Below are 19709 nucleotides of genomic sequence, written 5' to 3'. Positions count from 1 at the left end.
TAAAGTGTTTTATGTTCTCTGTCTGCAGCAATCTATAACTACGATGCTCGCAGTGATGAAGAGCTTTCCTTACAGATCGGAGACACCGTACACATTCTGGAGACTTATGAAGGTGAAACACACACACACACGTTTGTTTTTGTGAAAAGTGGGTTCATCCCATAGGCGTAATGGTCTTTATTCTGTACAAACTGTATATTCTATTGCCGTTCACCAACCCTACCCCTAACCCTAACCCTAAACCTCACAGGAAACTTTATGCATTTTTACTTTCTCAAAAAAACTCATTCTGTATGATTTATAAGTGTTATGTCCTCATAAGTCACCATCTCCTTGTAATACCTGTGTCATACCATCTCATTATACAGAGTTGAGTCCTGATATGTCACAAAAACATGCCCACACACACACACTCATACACACACACACACACACACACACACACACAGATTCTTATGTTGTAACTACATATGACACAGCAAAGCATTGATATGAAAATAAAATTATTTAAGCTCAACCAATTAAGCCTTCACCAAAACTATTTTAAGAAAACATATTTATCAATAAGGATTTATTTAAATTATGGAAAAAATATAAATAACGACAAAGCTAAAAAAAACAAAAAAAAAACAAGTTTTTACTTTAAATGTAATTTAATAAAATATAATTTAAATTTTTATTTTTATTTTTTACTTTATTTGATCGTTTTATTTTACATTTTTTATTAAATCTTTTTTATCTAATTTTAGTTTGATCTTATTTAATTTATTTAGTTGTATCTTTTATTTATTATATTATCTTTTGTTTTGTTTAATGTGGAATGTGTCTCTTTATTTTTGAATGTTTATTTCATGTTTACTCCTTGAATATTACAAAATCACATACAGTATTTTTTTTATTGAATTTCAGTTTGAGAGTTGCAATTGCAAACCTCATTTAAAAGAAACCTAAAACAGTTCATATAATATTTAAATTATCCTTGATATTTTCTAAAGGTTAAGTACCACATATTAGTTTTCATTTCATTTCAGTCACCTTTCACCTTTTTAGGACACAGATGTGTCCTCATCAGAGCTTTCCTCTCTCTGATCTCAATAACACACACCTCAGTGTTGAATGATTTGTTTGTACCTTGCGAACATGGCCACCACCTCACTTCATTTCTCCAGGAGATGTATGAAACATGTCTTTTATAATCTCAGAATATTGTTTTCTAGATGTGCTATAGGACACAGTGGCATCTCTTTGTGATCTAATTGTTGGCATTTCCGTCTGACTGCTGTGATATTTCGTTCTCTTCTCAGGATGGTATCGAGGGTATCGGCTGAGGAGAAAATCGAAGAAGGTGAGTTACTTTATGAAGTGCTTCCAGAGTACAGTCAGTTTTCTTCTTCAGTACACTCATTTGTTTCCTCTATGTACAGGGTGTGTTTCCAGCTTGTTACATACATCTGAAGGAGGCCACGGTCGAAGGCAATGGGTCAGTATGTTCATTTAGATTCCTGGAAGTTTGCAGTTAGTTGAATATGAAATAAAGCATTAGCAACATCTTAGCAGACATGAGCTTCAGATTGCAAATTCTTCATGGAGAAATCAATCCCAGGATTTGTTGTGACGAGCTCAATGGGAGAAATGTTCACTATAAATCTTCTTATGTTTCATTCACTACTCAAAAGTATCAGAATTAGATGTAGTTTAGTTTGTTTGTCCAATTAAACATGGATTAATGACCAGTGCAGATTTAGAGTATTGTGACATTAGCTTATTAGCTTAACCATTGTGAGTCATGTCTCCCATGTGCAAAGTAAAGTATATTTGTGAATTATTTAATTTAACTAAGTAATTTTTTTGTGTGTTTTATTTAGTTTGTTTTATTTTATATTATTTTTGTTTATACTTTGTCAAATTTCTTATCATTGCTAAAAAAAAAGATAAATTCATGCAAATAATGATTTTAAAATAATATGTTGGAATAATGGCAAACTTCGTATAAAATGAATATTTATATAATATTTAATTTATCCAAAAGTTTCTGAAGGTTACATAGCATTTCTCAGTAATCATTTGTTAAAAATGTTCCTCTCTTATATAATTCATTATTTTTTAAATATCGTTCATTTTTAAAAATAATTGTTTACTTTGTTGTAGATTATATTTTGTTTGTTTTATGCTTATAATAATTGTTTTCTATATATTTTTATCTGTTTTTGTTTGTTTAATGTTGCTAAAAAAGGAATGCAAACCATGGGATTAAATTGTCATGAAATTATTAATTTTATATGAGGGTTGCCATTTCTTTTCATATTTAATATTTATATAATATTTAATGTGCCCTTGACATTTTCTGAAGATTAAGTGCTATCTCTTAAGTGCTCATTTGCTAAGTAAAAAAGTATTTTTAAGAGTTTCACACTCTATTCCTGTAAAGACCCTTAAACTCCCTGCTCCCCCTCCATTTCTGTCACCTCTCACTATTTTAAGACCTTTCAACACAGATATTTTCTTACCTGCCCTTCTGAGATTCTATGACAGTTAGGATGCAGTTTTTGAAGGAAGTTCACTATGTAGGTATAGTTTACTATCCTGTTACTTCTGTTATTGTTCTGATTTTATCAGCGTCGCTCCTTGAAACCAGCCTGAGTGCAGTCAACAGTATTTTTCCCTAGACGTCTTACTAAGTTAGCGCCCCAGCAGCCCGTTGCTAGCCTAATGGGAGATTTTGGAGTTTGAAATGGATTTTCAAGCGTGGTTCAGGAATATAATACGCACGAGTGAGTGCTGGTTTGGTGCGAGTGTGTGAGTAATTGGAATCGTGAGCAAAGCCCAGCTCAGATTCCATAACAGCTCTTTTGATGACTGATGCTGGTAATTAGTTTTCATTGGCATGAAGGGATCTGAATGACTCTGGGTGCTCAGGAGCTTGGAGTAAGCAGGAATTACTGACGCGAATGCAGTGAGATGCAGTTAAACAGAATATTGTTTCCCACACAAGCAATATTCTTGGAAAACTCCTCCACTTATTGTGCTTTTTCTGCTTTGCACTCTATCACTGTTCATTTAGACAAAAGGAGACGGTCATTCCTTTTGAGATTCCGCTCATTCATGAGGTCACCACTACTTTGCGAGAATGGGCGTCAATATGGAGGGACCTATATGTGGTAAGCTTGTTTTTATTCCAAATTTAAATGTTGCTTCCCAAAAGTTGCACACACTTCTTCTGCACAAAGAGTACACTGTTATAAAGCATGTAATAATGGAAATTATAAACAATGGACAAATCAGGACAAGATTTTGAAAAAAAATCTGACATGACATAATTAAATGTTTTCAAACCTTTTTGAAAAGCATCCCACTGAAAGTTTATAAACTCTTTTGATTACATAATCCAGCGATATGACCCTCTGGGGCTGTATGTCTACAGAGATTAAGAGCATCCTTTATGCTGCAGCATGTTCTTTACCTAATTAATTGACACACATAGCAGGGTTTTAACCAAACGCTGTGTTTCCAAAAGGGCGACAAGCGAGAGATGTTCAACACGGTCCGAGACATGATCTACGACTTGATTGAATGGCGTTCCCAGATCCTGTCCGGCACGCTCCCGCAGGATGAGATGTCCGAGCTCAAACAGAAAGTCACCTCTAAGATGGACTACGGGAACAAGTATGAACACACACACACACACACACACACACACACACACAAGCTGCTGACTCGTGCTGATCAGGTCGTGTTGGAACAGAGACTCAGAGACTCTGAGCTAGAAGTCACGACTGCAGTCGGTTTCATAAAATCAGACTTTTAATGAGAGCGTTTTATTGCTCTTCATTTTGACTCGTGATCTGTTTTTGCTATGAAGGGTCATTGTGAAAGACTTTGGATTTCAGCACTTTATCTGCTTTCATTTGGGGAAGAAAATAAAAATAAAATATGTTCTTAATCAGCAGTGTGTGCTGTTATTTGGGGTTAAAATTTTAATTCCTTAACCCCGAGTATTAAATGGTGATGCTGTTAGATGATTCTCATCTGGCAAGCAATAAAGCAAATGTAGACTTTCATTAAAGGACCAGTAAGTATATGCCTAGCAACTGCATAGCACCTCCCTGGCAATGTTCTTTTAGCATGTGCACTTAAGGCATTTTCAGAAAATCTTCAGGAAATCAAATCAAACCTACAATCAAACCTAATTGAAATGGATAGTCCACCCAAACATGAAGACTGGCTGTTTATTTTACCCTCAGGCCATCCAAGATATAGGTGACTCTTCTCTTCAGTAGAACAGAAAAGAAGATTTTTAGCTGAATCTGTGGTGCTTGGTGATTCATAAAATGCAAGTCAATTGCTTCTTGAGAGTCAAAGAATACATATCAAGCAACACAAAATGAATACTTGTGGCTCCTGATGATATGTTGAGGTCTTATGAAGCACAACAATCGATCTGTGGCAGAAACTCAATATTATTTACAACATTATTACCTGCAATCCAGATTCTCAGGCAAACAGTCTTCGTTCTGCAAAAAAGTCTTTGTTAAAGTGTTATAAGCCATGAACCAAACCATCCAGCTACAAGGTCAATCACAACATTAGTGTTTTATTTGAAGTAAAAGAGTATTTTGAAAAAGTTTTTTTAAAAGTATTTTAAAATCAGCCAAAAAAGTAAAACGTACAAGTCTGTGTATTTAAATGTGTCTATTGACCCCCAGGACCACTGGGTAACTTTTTGGATGAATTGGATGTTGCTTTCAACCTTTCCTGAGGATGATACTCCCCTAGTTATGCTTGGAGATCTCAACATCCACATAGATAAACCTCTATATGCTGATTTCCACACTCTGCTTGCCTCTTTTGATCTCAACCGAGTGTCAACTACTGCTACTCACAAATCAGGCAACCAACTGGACCTTATTTATACTCGACACTGCTCTACTGATCATGTTCTGGTTACTCCACTGCACACGTCGGATCACTTCCTCCTCACTCTTAACCTCAACATGGTCTCTGACACATCACTTACCCCTCCACATGTCATCTTTCGACGTAACATACACACTTTCACCCTCACGGCTATCTGCAATGGTTTCATCTTCACTTCCTTCCTTTAAACTGTTTGCATCTTTGGACGCGAACAGTGCTACTGATACTTTCTGCTCCACTCTTACATCTTGTTTAGACACTTCCAGGCCAGCCCGTAACCCTTTCTGCCCCTTGGTTATCTGATGTTCTATGCGAACACCGTTCTAAGCTTAGAGCTGCTGAAAGGGTGTGGCGCAAATCCAAATATACTACTGCCCTTAATGTGTATCAGTCACTCCTGTTTTCCTTCTCTGCTAATGTCTCCACTGCTAAAATGACATACTACCATAGCAAAATTAAAAATTTGTCTAACTCTCGCATGCTTTTTAAAACATTTTCCTCACTTCTTTGTCCTTCTCCTCCCCCTCCTGCTTCATCTCTAATAGCTGACGACTTTGACTGACAACATTCAACTGAGACTGCCTTGCTCTGTTGTTGAAGCTCTAAGACTGGCAAGAGCAGAATCCAAATCTTCAGTATTTATCCTGCTTGATCTGTTCGCTGCTTTTGACACTGTTAACCACCAAATAATCCTGTTGACCCTACTGGCAAAAGGCATCTCAGGAACCACACTTCAATGGTTTGAGTCTTCGGATAGGTCCTTCAAAGTATCTTGGAGAGGTGAGGTGTCCAAGTCACAACATCTAACTACTGGGGTGCCTCAGGGCTCAGTTCTCGGACCACTTCTCTTCTCTGTCTACATGGCATCATTAGGTTCTGTCATTCAGAAACATGGCTTTCCATACCACTGCCATGCTGATGAAACTCAACTCTACCTCTCATTCCATCCTGATGATCCGACGGTAGCTATTCACATCTAAGCTTGTCTAACAGAAATTTCTTGCTGGATGATGGACCATCACCTTCAACTCAACCTTGCCAAGACAGAACTGCTTGTGATTCCAGCAAACCCATCGTTCCATCACAATTTCACCATCAAGTTAGGCACATCAACCATAACTCCTTCAAAAACAGCTAGAAGCCTTGGAGTTATGATTGATGATCAACTGACTTTCTCAGACCACATTGCTAAAACTGTCCGATCCTGCAGATTTGCTTTATTCGACATCAAGAAGATCAAGCCCTTTCTTTGGGATCATGCTGCACAACTCCTTGTTCAAGCTCTTGTTCTGTCCAGGCTGGACTAATGCAATGCCTTCTTGGCAGGTCTTCCAGCCAGTTCTATCAAACCTTTACAATTAACCAAGAAAGCGGCAGCAAGATTAATTTTTAATGAGCCAAAAAGATTACATGTCACACCTCTGTTTATCAATTTGCACTGGCTTCCAATAGCTGCTCGCATAAAATTCAAGGCATTGATGTTTGCCTACAAAACTACCACTGGCTCTGCACCCATTTACCTAAATTTGTTACTTCAGACTTATGTGCCCTCTAGAAGCTTGCGTTCTGCAAGTGAACGTCGCTTGATTGTGCCATTCCAAAGAAGCACAAAGTCACTTTTACGGACTTTTAAATTAAATGTTCCCTTCTGGTGGAATGAACTCCCCAACTCAATCCGAGCAGCTGAGTCCTTAGCCATCTTCAAGAATCGGCTTAAAACACATCTCTTCCATCTTTATTTGACCCTCTAACTTTAACAATCACTAAGCATCATGGATAGTCACTTTTCACCAAATTCAGTTGTTAATTTTTTTTTCTTTTGAAATAGTGAACTGTCACTGCAACAAAAGCAGATACCATAATTTAATTACATCAGAACTCAACAGTCGTATATGTACATGTGTGTATGTATGCATGTACTGTGTGTGTGTGTGTGTGTGTGTATGGCTTGCATATAGATAGATGCAGGGCTTATTGTTCAGCTGATCAAAGGAAGAAATGGAAACCAGTTTGAATGTTTTACAGTTAGTTATTCTATTTGCACACTTACATACTTTATTTCTGCTCATTGAACACATTCAAATCTGTCTAATAGCAGCATGTTTATTATTACCTCTCTCTCAGAGCGTTTTAGTGTTACTGTTAACTTCAGCAGGAGGAAGTGAGCATACAGTGGGATGATAGAGCAGCTTAGGTGAAAAAGTCACTAGTGACACACACACACACACACACACACACGTACAACTCCCACTTCTCAGTTCTCTGTCAACTTTATTTAAGTGAAGATTTTTTTTTTCTCAATACAAATCCAGAATGCCCATAGTAACCGCATAGCAACATGCTTGAAACCATTGACCTGCTGTTATTCCTTGAAAATCGGTCTTATTATGTTTCTCTTACGCTCATTTTCATTTAGCAGGTAATGTCCAAATAAAAGTATTCATTTGGATTAGTAAAACACAGATCTTCATCTCTTTCAAACTACTTTGTGTTTTTCCTACACTGTTTTGTGTGTTTACCAGGTATTTAGATCTGGATCTGGTGGTGAGAGATAAAGACGGGAATATTCTGGATCCTGACCTGACGAGCACCGTCGATCTGTTCCGAGCGCATGAAACCGCGTCCAAGCAGATTGATGCTCGCATCCAAGAGGAGAGGGTAAACCATATTAGACTGTTTTATCCATCATGACACTGATTTCAACATGCTGCTTTTTTTTGTCTGCAATTCATTTGGATTGAAATATTTGAATGGGTTTGTAGGTGTTACTGGATTGTGAATGTGTGAGGCCTGAGAGCCGACAGCACACTCGCGTTTTCTCATCACACAATTGCTGTGATGTTTAATAAACTCTACTATTTATATTTGGATGTGACTAGCACAACCTCTAAACCACATGAAAAGTCCCTGACCACAGTTCTGAAACACCACCGCTGATGTGTGAGAGGTTACACAGGAACAGAGAGAGCGTGAGAGCGCACCATCTCACTTCCCATGTTAACTGTGAGACGCAATGTGACACATGGCTGGGTGACAGTCTCAATCAGAAGAACCATTGCTTTCAAACAGCCATTGGAAACGCACACGTTTTGTGCAATAAATGAAATGCAGCAAAAAACTTCAAAGATTGAAAAAAGCAATGAAATGTATGTATTTTAATATATAAATAATATAAAAAAACTATTTAGTTTACTGTCCAGTTCTCTTTATTTACTATTTGTTTATTAGCATGCACATTACTAGGATATTGGCTGTTAATTAGTACTTATAAAGCAAATATTAATGCCTTCTGCATGACCTTAATCCTCCCCATACCTAAACTTAACTACCTCACTAACTATTAATAATTAAGAGTTTAAGAGATGGAGGCAAAAGTCATAGTTAATGATGAGAATTGGACCCTGAAGTGTGACCAAAAAAAAAAAAAAATGTGTTCATATACATATTTATATAAACAATAATTAAAGCACATTTTCCATGCTGTTTTCACTAAATGAATACAAGGATGCTATTTTATAATTTTTGCTTATATGCACTTATAACAATATTAGCCTACATATATTTCAATATATGTAACATACAATATGTATAATATATATTAATTTATGTTTTTATTTTTTTGAATTATATATATATATATATATATATATATATATATATATATATATATATATATATATATATATATATATATTTATTTTATTTTATTTTATTTTATTTTATTTATTTTTTTTTTTTTATTATTATTATTATTATTATTATTATTATTATTATTATTTTTTTTTTTTTAGGAAACCTAATGGTCATTTGAAATACTCAATAAAGTGAACTAAATATTCACAATGTTTTTTAATTTCATATCGCCAGCAAAATATTGCAAATACAGTTGTGCACATACTGTAAGTTTACATACCCCTTTCAGAATATGCAAAATTATTCTATTATTCTAACAACAAAAGAGGTATCATGAAAATCGCATGTTATTTTTTATTTAGTAATAAAATAACTTGAATAAGCTATTTCAGACAAAATAATAGCTGTATTTGTAAAAATGACCCTATTCAAATTTCTGCATCCTCTTGATTCCTAATACTGTTTTATGCACATTCTTTGTTTCCCAGCATCTTCTGACCCTACCCAGATGTTCACTGTCCTTGAGTCTCTTAGGTTTTATAGATTATAGATTCTTTGAGACCGACCATTACTAACGCCTGTGTAATTAGTCTTGCTGACTGTAAGACTCCAGTTTGAAAGTCTTAACTGTGTGCTCAGACGCCATCATTTATGTATTTATATTTTCAGTCTCAGAAGCAGAACATGGATTTGAGCCGGCAGGCCAAGTTTGCCTCCACACCCTCGTTCGCCCTGTTCGTCACACTCAAGAACGTCGTGTGCAAAATCGGAGAAGATGCAGAAGTGCTGATGTCTCTATACGACCCGATTGAGTCCAAGTTTATCAGGTCAGTGCACACACAAACTCAAACTTATAGATGTGTATTCACATCCATAAACATTCCTGCTGTCAAATAAAACTTTGTTCAGAGTTTACGATTGTCACTGCCTCAGTGACCAGTAACTATGATGTTTCACATCCTCCGTAGTAAATCAACCACAGCGTTTGTGCCATGCACACAGTTCTCAGTGGTTTGTTTCAGCAGTAAATTATCTTGTTGTTATACTAAAGTATGTTGAATATGTGTTCATTGGGAATCAGTCCTATGTTCTTGACATTAAAATACAGCCATTTTTATATCTGTTGTCTTTACTTTCTTGCAGTGAAAACTATCTTGTGCGCTGGTCCAGTTCAGGTTTGGCCAAAGACATTGATCAGCTTCATAACCTGCGTGCCGTATTCACTGTATGTATTATTTTGGGCTTTACTTTTGACATGTTATATTCAGGATTATCATAGATGGGGAAATTATATTGATGCAGACCTGTATTACCCACATGACCACATTGATAACTATTTTTTAATCTGGAACTCAAATGCTACTACATAAAAGATTGTGCATCACATAATAATAATAATCACATGTGAGATGGCTAATGCTAACTTGATGATTGTAATTGTAGCTGGACAAATACAGTAAATGTAACATTTGAACAAATATTTGGTTAAATAGTTAAAATATTTGTATCTGTTCTTTTTTTTTCAGTGTTATAGTTTTATTAATATAACATTATATTTTTTTAATTCACCCCCCCCCCCCACTCCAGATTTTAATTTAATAAAACAAATATGTATATATTTTTTATTTATTTATTTTTTTTTTTTTTTTTTTTTAGTTTGGGCTAAATTTTAGTTGTTATTTTTCCAGTTAGTTATTATAGTGCTTTAACTTAACGTTATTTCAGTGAGTTTCAAACGCAGCATTTCTAATTTTCATTTTAATCCCTTTAATTTTTTCATCAAATATTTATATAAGTTTATTTCACGTTTATTATTAAATGACCACTAAATTTTTTTAATGGTTTTAGTTTTAGTTAACGATAGCAATCCTGTTCTCTGCTAAAAATGCGTGCAGTGCTGTATTAAAAGTTGGCCGAAAATGTGGGCTGATAATGAGATGTTTTAAAAAGGTATCTAGGTTTTCAGCTAACTAGGTTTCTAACTGTGCTCATTTGTGCCACCTGTACAAACCGCGATACCACACTAAATCCTTTACATGCATGACCTTATTGTTTGATTTGAACACTTAAATATTTCCTCCAATGCTTCAGTACCAGCTCGTTCCTAGAAACACAGTCATGTAAATGACTCATTTACGTCTTGATTCTGTTCATCTGTTCCTGTCTCTCGCTTTGTTCCTTAATGAGTAATCACGGTATTATTGGGTGACACTGTAATTCGTGTTCATCAGTCGTATTGCAGAATTGGTAATTAAAGTGTTGGAGAAAGCAGCAGCATCATTAAAGCTGTAAAGGGTAACGAGCTAACGGTTGTTAGAGGAGGAAGCTCAACAGAGACACGGCCTGGTTTGCATTCCTACATGTATTTTGTGCATCCATGTATCCGTGTTGGTGTCTACAGGTCATTTAACACAGAAAAAATAATTATCTGCACCGCCAAAAACATATAATGAATGTGAATTGTGTTGAAGTTATTGTGTTTCTCACAAACTCTTAGCTTTATCTTTTTTTTTTTTAATTGCATGCATTTTGTGTATTTGCATGTGCATGCTTTTTCATTTTAGAGCATATGCACTGGTTTGTTTGTTACGAGTTGGTGCTTGTTTGCACCCATACGTTCTCATTTGCTAGAGGTCATTTCTTTAATAGATGCTGGGCTGGTGAGGGTCAATTTATTTCCCCAGAATCCTCTGCTCTTTGCACAAACCCTCAGCAGGGAATGAGTTGCTGCCCCCAATCAAAAGCTGCTTCAGCAATTTATCCTTCATTCAGACAGCGTACTAACAGTTTGTGTACACCAAACCCATCCATGCATCAGTCATTGTCTTCCTGGATAGTTGCTCAACTAACGAGTTTGAGTTTAACTTGATGGTTGTAGGCAGAAACACCTGGTGCATGGCCGGTGGTTCTTCAGGGCTCATAATAATAATATCTGCTGTTTGAGTTCATGATTGTGCATGCTTTTTTACACTCTTGCTTGTGTGTTTGTGCGTTTCTCTCCAGGATCTGGGGAGTGAAGACCTGAAGAGGGAGAAAATCAGTTTTGTTTGTCAGATCGTTCGAGTGGGCCGGATGGAGCTAAGAGATAACAACACTAAGAAATTAACGTCCGGCCTCCGCAGACCCTTCGGTGTGGCAGGTAGAGCCTCACACATAACACCATGCACACTGAGCATGGAAACCAGTGTCCATTAAAATACCACCTGGAATTTACATGGATGCATTTGGTGGATGCTTATATCCAGAGTGATTATAAATGAGCCGTTCATCTACGGAAACACCAACCATACAGCCATTGTTATTACTGTACATGTACATTTCTTATTTGTAATATTTATTTGAGTGATTGCATATACCTATAAGTATAATTGTTTAAGCCTTGTGTGAAATCAGCTGTAATAATATATTGCATATAATCTTTGCTTAGTTTGCTATATGCGATACAGAAGGTGGTGCAACAATCATACTGCGCTCATGCATTTTTAATGACATCAAAACAAACATGGCCTTTGCACTGATTTTGTCTGTCTGGAGTTAAACATCATTACGTCTGCAATCACAGTTTACATTAGAAAGCCTTGATCTGGTTGGAGTGAAGTGACCCTAACAGTTGTGTCTTCTGTTGGAACTGTTACTGTTGCTAAATCCTGACGCTAAGGTTGATTATTGTGCATGTTTGTTGTCTGTGGTTGTGCACAAAGGGGTTCTCCCTTAGTTTAATGGAAAAACGAAAATCTGTTCTTCAGTTGTAAATAAATAAATAAATAAGGCCGAACAGGAGAATGAGGGCAGACATGCAGCCTTTGGTTTGAACATCAAACGGGTTTTGAAGTGGGAAAGCATATCTCTCTCTCTCTCTCTCGCTCTCTCTTTCTCTCACACACACACTCTCTCTCTCTCTCTCTCTCTCGCTCTCTCTCGCTCTCTCTCGCTCTCTCTTTCTCTCTCTCTCTCTCTCTCTCTCTCTCTCTCACACACACTCTCTCTCGCTCTTTCTCGCCCCCTCTCTCTCCTCTCTCAACACCCCCCCCCCTCTCACTCCCCCCCCCCCCCCCCTCTCATATATTAGCAGTATGTCTGTATGTGGGTCAGGTCAGGCGGGTAGAGACGGAACCTGTATGTGAAATGTCACCTTTAATGCGTCACATTCAGAGACAAGCCAACGCTTCCATTATGGCTCATCAGTTTCCTGCTGCCTGCTGTAAACCCAATCTCACACCAGGACAAATGGCCATTTAGAGGCGATGTTTATGTGTTCAGTCAGTAATAGCTGCCTCTTGACAGCTCATCTCAAAAGTTTTGCCTGCTCTCACCCTTATAAACCACAAATTTAAACTTCCAGGAGTTTCTCTTAGCTTTTACATTTTTTTATATTTTTTTTCACAGTGATTGATGAATCTCGCAAAGACACATTCACGTCAAATTACACCCCAAAGTAAAATAATAATAAATTCAATTAAATAAATATTTTCATGACATATATACATATATATATATATTATTTTTAATTTAATTTTATATTTTATATTTTATATTTTTATTTTATTTTTTTATATGCATAATACAATGCAAGTAATATGTCACTTTTTGCATCATAGCGGGAATCTGGACAAAGTGATTTTTAATCAGCATATATTTAAGTAAATTGAATTACATTTTTGCATGATTATATTATTAATAAATAAATAATATACATATAACACAATATTAATATATTTATTTTAATGTTATTTAATCATTTTGTTTTATTACTGTATATCCAATAGAATAGATGACATAATTTAATTACTTTTATTACACCTTTTTTATAATTACTTGTTTGAGGTGTATGAAAAGGTATCATGCATTAAAAATGTGAATTTGCTCAGACCGTCTGTAAAGTTAATGGGGAAAACTGTTAGAATACAATGGTCATCTGAGATGGCTTATTCTTCATGAGATTCATCCACAGTTGCTGAGACATGATGTGTGATTGTGAGGACATTATTCTCATCTCATTCTTCTCTCTGCAGTAATGGACGTCACAGACATCATCACGGGCAAGATGGACGACGAGGACAAGCAGCACTTCATTCCCTTCCAGCCGTAAGTATGACTTCATGATGGTTATGACGAAAAGGACTTATCGTGAAACAGTTTTGACCTTCAGTCAGGTGCATCAGACACTTGTAGTGTGTTAGGTATTGTGTAGTCAGCTCAATGATCAGTGTATTTATTCATTAAAGACAACAGTACACAAACTCACTCTTATTCTGTAGGGGATGCACACGTGCCTCACAGTCACTCACTCGTTCATTCTGTCACTCAATAAGACTACACTTCAGTCTTTCTGTGCTTTGCCGCTCTCACAGCCCAGCCGGGTCACTCAGAGAGGAGTCCAGGGGTGTTTAAGATGCGAGTTCTCACTTCAGGGAGGTTTTTACTTTGTAGCAGCTTATTTTTGACTTTAGATTAGCTCTGGTCCAAAACCTAGGGTACTGTCTTGCTGTTTGCTGCTGCCTACATAGGTAGCTACATTTTAAGACAACATCCTCAAACTCAAACAGAACCTTGTGACTGATTTGAATGCTTCTTATGGGCAGCAACAAATAGCAAGTCAATAGTAATAATAATGAAAATAATAATAATAATAATCATTTATTATTATTATTATTATTATTATTTATAAATTGAACCGTATATATTATTATTAAAAAATAGATTTCTATTACAGTTTATATATATATATATATATATATATATATATATATATATATATATATATATATATATATATATATATATATATATATATATATATATATAAAATATAAAAATATTTTAATAATAATTTTTTCTTCTAGTTGAATTGTTTTATCAACAATAATATAGAAATGGTTAAATAATAAAACATATTTTTTTACATTATAATATACAAATGTAAATATCTAAATAATAAATGATGATGATAAAAATTTAAAATGGTATATTATATATATATTACTTAAAAATGTGTATGTTCTATATAATAATAATAATAATAATAATAATAATAATAATAATATAAAACGTTTTTATATTTTTTATAGATGCAATATAATACTAATATAATATTAATATAGTAATTAAATAATAATTTAATTATTATATTATATTAATAATTAATATAATATTAATAATTTTTATATTAATATTGTGCAATAATATTAAATGGGCCAGACAATTATAATAAATTAATATTTTAAAATAAATTGAATTACTTTAAATTTTTTATATTATAAGTAAAAACATTTTCATATAATACAATAATCATCTAATATTTGTTATTTCATTGTACTATATCAAATATAAGTACAAATGTCTTTTTAAACTACATTTTATTTATAATCAATACATTTGACTCTGTCCATCATCTTGGATGAATTATGTACTATAAGTACTTAGCTTTATTATAATTACTTTTGTAGTTAGGCATCATTGATCTGTAGTGCGCCTTTTTCTGTCTTTGTTATGAAGGCAGCTCACTAGGTTTTGTGTCTTTTATAGAGGCAGTGGCTTCATCTGTGTTTGGGTGAGATGAGGGTCATTCTGAAATTACAGCATCTCTCTGTGTCTCTCCTGTCACCCATCCCGCATCACTGTTTGCTAACAAAATGGCTTTTGTCCCTGTCATGGTATCTGTATCACTGTTTGGTGTCTTCCCTCTCACTTTCTTCATTCTTCTCTTCTTCTGTCTTTTCCTTCCGCTCATGTCCACTCTCATCTGGCTCTCTGTGGCTACTACTCTTCTTCTCTCTTTGTCTTCCTCCTCTCTCTCCTCTCCGTTGGCGTGTTGCCTGTCGCGTGTGAACTCCAGGCTAGCGTTGGATGACGCCATTCGCCACAGGCAGCTGAACATCTCCCGTTTTTCACCCAGGGTGGCGGGCGAGAACGACTTCCTCCAGACCGTCATCAACAAGGTCATCGCCGCCAAAGAGGTCAATCACAAAGGTCAAGGTAAAGGTCACCGGGTTGAACACATTTCATCTCCAAAGCTGCTTTGAGAGTCACTTAACCAAAAGAAAAACCCTATTATCGTGTATATTATGCTGTTTCATAAAGGTCTTCGCACCAACCCGTCAAAATAAAAGTTTGGTTCAGCGTGAAGAAATTGTGACAAATATATTACTATTGTTCAGTAGAATATTCTTCTTAAAGTAATAATAAAATAGCTCAATGATTTTATCTAGGAATATTGCGTTAAGTTTTCTTTCCATGCTTTTATTTTAAGCACTTTGTTTGTCAAAAATAAAATTAATTGAACAATTTAAAGATCAGTTTAATTGTTAATTCTATGCCGTCATATAATTGAAACCATTTTGTATAATTAAATCTGGAAAAATGTTAACGGACAACACAGAATTTCTGAAAAAGAAAACATTTCATGTTACTGTACCAATTTTTAAAAATTAAATTGTTTTTGAGTTTATTTGATTAGACATGCTTTTTAAATTGATATGCAATTAAACCATTAAAATGTAATCCAAATAAATTAAAACTGAAAATGCAAAATAAAATGGAATGTGTACAACCGATTTTATAGGGCTCAAAAATAATTTCGGTTTAATTTTTATCAAATTGTTATTAAATATAAGATTCATGAGTTCAATAAACCAGACACAACACAACTACATTTTAAAATAACAACTAAAACAGAATCATTGGGCCCTATTATTTAAATAAGTTAATAAATTGTTAAAGTTCCATGAATTCAATTTATTCGACGTTTTTTTGTTATCAAAATTTTATTAGACAATTAAAACATATAACACAGAATTTGGGAAAAATGTAAAAATCAAAGCTAATTTCACAGGACCCTAAAAATTTGACTTAATAAATTGTTGTGGTATTATTGTATGTTTCATGATTTCAATTAATTAGACATGCTTTTTTATTATTTTTTGACAATTGAAAATGAATTCAGAAACCTTAAAACAGAAAAAAAAAAACTATTTGGGAAATATAAAATAAAACCGATTTTCTAGGGCCCTACATTTCCGGAGGGTATCTCTAATGGCGCGTCTTAACCTACAGTAAAAATGAAATCTGTAAGGTAAAGAAATGTTCCTGATTTAGGTTATTTGGCTTGAGTTAATGATCTGCAGCTTCGTTTTGTAGCCTAGTTAAAGTGTGGGAAGTTAAAAATACAGGAAGATAAAACTGATGTGAGGAGATGGAGAGCCACACTGTCCCAGATACGATCAAACTGAGTTCCTGCCAAGAGACTTTCACAATCTAAAGGGGCCTGAATCTTACAAATGACAGAGTTAATGAACAAAATTAGTTCAAGTTGAATTGGGTTTAACAAGCATGAGAATTGGTTCATGCTGAGGAGAATGGGAAGCGAACATGTCGGGTTGCACTGCTGTCAGATCACATCACAATCCATCACCACAGACATAATCCATCCTTCCTGTGATTCCTGAAAGCTGCTATCACCAGCAGGACATGGAGAGCTTCAGTATAACCTGAGACCAGTCAGATATGAGCAGGTCCTTCTCGTTTATGAACAAGGTTAATCAGGAACAGCAGTGGAGGTTGAAATGGCAATTAAGCACATATTAGTCTCGGATTTCTCTTTTTATTTATTTATTTTAAAATGGGACAACTTAAATTAATACAATAAAAACGATCATAATGTATACTTAATATGTATAAATTATTCGTTTGTTTGTTTGATTGTCCTTATTTTTTCTTGTTGTTATTATTACACAAATAACTTTATATACACTTAATGTAAAATGTTTATTTTTATGTCATCAAAGCAAGCATAACTCAAATTCAGCACAACAAAACACAATGTAAACTTGTTTTTTACCTTTTATTATACAAATTTAATAATATACACTTAATGTAAATATTAATATTATAAAAATGATCATAAAATAAGCATAACTTAAATTAAGCACTTCAAATACCTTCATGATGTGTACTTCAAGTTTATTTAAAATGTATTTTTATTCTGATTTTAATAATGAATAGGATTTATTTTGCATTACAATAATGAGAACTTGGAGATAATATAGAACATGTGTATATATAATATAAAAATGATAAAACCACATTTATGTATGTACGGATTTTGGGGTGAAATTGGTCTTGAGTGTTTTGTTAGTTCATCTGCAGAGACATTTTTCTTCATTTGTTTTGAACCGCTCATGTTATCGGCTCAGATTGCTCAATTGAATCTTAAGTGTGTTATTATGAAATATTCACAGCACGATTCATCTGTAAACTTTGAATAACACAGTCGTTCTGCTTCCTGCGGGTATTTTCTCAGCAATTAAATTAATCCGGTGTTCTTAATTATTTTTTTGTAGATCACTAATAATGAGATATTAAAATGAGCCAAGTTCCTGTGAGCTGTAAAGCACAAATAGGAAGAGAGTGTGTGTGTGTGTGTGTGTGTGTTTAACTGCAGTCTGTTCCTCCGGTCCTCAGGTTTGTGGGTTACACTGAAGTTGCTTCCAGGTGATATTCATCAGATCCGTAAAGATTTCCCTCACCTGGTGGACCGCTCCACCGCTGTCGCCCGCAAAATGGGTTTCCCAGAAATCATCATGCCAGGTATGCATCATCAAACTGATTGTATTTACAATAAAACACAGGATTTTATTTCTCCCCTTTGAATCATAGTTAACATACAACAGTGACAATGTAAAGTTCAACCAGACCATTCATGAAAACTACAATGCAGTAATGAGGAACTCATCATGATGGACATTAAAATATGACTATCCACATATCAACCTCCTCTCTGTTACATCCTGGTATTCACTTCACATGCAGAAATAATCAAATCATTTAGATTTAGAACTCTTAAAGGTACAGCAGCTATTTAATTCCACGTATAAACAACCCTCTAAATATTGATTATGAACTATGGATGTGCAAGCACCACTCGCCTGAGCTGTTTTTGTGTGTTTTCCTCATTAAAAGCTAAGGTCTGTATTGCAAACGGTCTATTTTTAGCTGTAGATCACACATGGAGACCTTGTGCGTGTTTTTGTAGGTGATGTTCGGAATGACATTTACGTGACGCTGGTTCAGGGCGATTTTGATAAAGGAAGTAAGACGACACCTAAAAACGTGGAGGTCACCATGTCTGTACATGATGAAGATGGAAAGAAACTGGAGGTAATCTACTGTATAGTGGGCAGTTTGTGTGTGACACACATTTGAATGAATGATCCAGATTCTGTATGTTAAAATGTATTTCTTCTATTTATATGTTGCAAGTTTTTTATGTGTAAATGTATATGGCTATACTATATAAGCAATGTAGGGTTGTTAAAGTAGTTTATTTTAATTTTTAAGAGAAGCCTCTCTAGGGACCTGAGATGCAAATTATCTTCTGCTGTACTCTCTATGTATAAAGCATATTATTTATGTTTTTTTTTCTTTTTTTTTAACTTTAACTTTTTTTTGTACTGTCCCCTTGTAAATAAACCAATACAAATATATTGATAAAAAAAATCAAAGGCTGCAGTTTAAATAAGTTACTGTATAGTCATGCAGCACATTTTTTTATTATGATTATCACATTTTTTTTTACATTAAATTTGTAATAAGCAACTATTATTATATATATATATATATATTAGGGGTGTAACGATATGCGTATTCGTATTGAACCTTTCGGTTCATTATGTACCGAACGGTTCGTTGGACTAATTAATTATATTAAAAAAAAAAAAAAAAAAAAGTGAAATATAATGATATGCGTTCAACAAGGTAGCCCAATAACCCAAACGACGTAACAGGCAACGACCCTGACACCCCCGAAGAAGAAAAAAACACCAACTTATATGTTTATGTTAGGCTACTCAGTCAGGCGCTCGCTCACTCAGTACGCGCTGAAGGCTCGTTGCAAAATAGACCGACATACCGTTGTTTTTTTATCCACCACTCTCTTGCCATCACCATGGCTTACAGGGAATCCAAAGTGCACCCAAACACCAGACCTGTTGGTTATTGGAGGATCTTCTATTTCTGGTCTGTTTAATGCATAAGACATTTTGCAATGAGCCTTCAGCGCGTGCTGAGTGAGCGAGCGCCTTAGGGGCCGTTCACATATCGTGCCTAAAAACGCGTGGAAAACGCTAGGCGCGTCTTTCTCCTTCTTTCCAAAGCGCTCGGGCAGT

The 19709-nt window shown here is 34.9% G+C and overlaps 1 protein-coding gene across 1 annotated transcript in view; it reads left to right on the top strand.

Annotated features, from left to right (window-relative positions):
- Positions 1-19709, top strand: part of LOC113081086 (dedicator of cytokinesis protein 1-like) — a 160777-nt gene that overhangs the window by 24959 nt on the left and 116109 nt on the right. Inside the window, exons 2-14 of the mRNA XM_026253134.1 lie at positions 29-112; positions 1305-1345; positions 1425-1480; positions 3062-3158; positions 3515-3663; positions 7437-7572; positions 9217-9374; positions 9691-9772; positions 11551-11686; positions 13560-13632; positions 15383-15522; positions 18007-18132; positions 18578-18702. Coding sequence (XP_026108919.1) covers positions 29-112; positions 1305-1345; positions 1425-1480; positions 3062-3158; positions 3515-3663; positions 7437-7572; positions 9217-9374; positions 9691-9772; positions 11551-11686; positions 13560-13632; positions 15383-15522; positions 18007-18132; positions 18578-18702 — 1403 coding nt within the window. The remainder of the gene's footprint in view (positions 1-28; positions 113-1304; positions 1346-1424; positions 1481-3061; positions 3159-3514; positions 3664-7436; positions 7573-9216; positions 9375-9690; positions 9773-11550; positions 11687-13559; positions 13633-15382; positions 15523-18006; positions 18133-18577; positions 18703-19709) is intronic.

This window comes from Carassius auratus, unplaced genomic scaffold (assembly GCF_003368295.1).
Source record: "Carassius auratus strain Wakin unplaced genomic scaffold, ASM336829v1 scaf_tig00033088, whole genome shotgun sequence".
In the NCBI taxonomy this organism is placed as follows: domain Eukaryota; kingdom Metazoa; phylum Chordata; class Actinopteri; order Cypriniformes; family Cyprinidae; genus Carassius; species Carassius auratus.
Note: the sequence above shows the minus strand (reverse complement) of the source record. Positions and strands in the feature narration are given on the sequence as shown.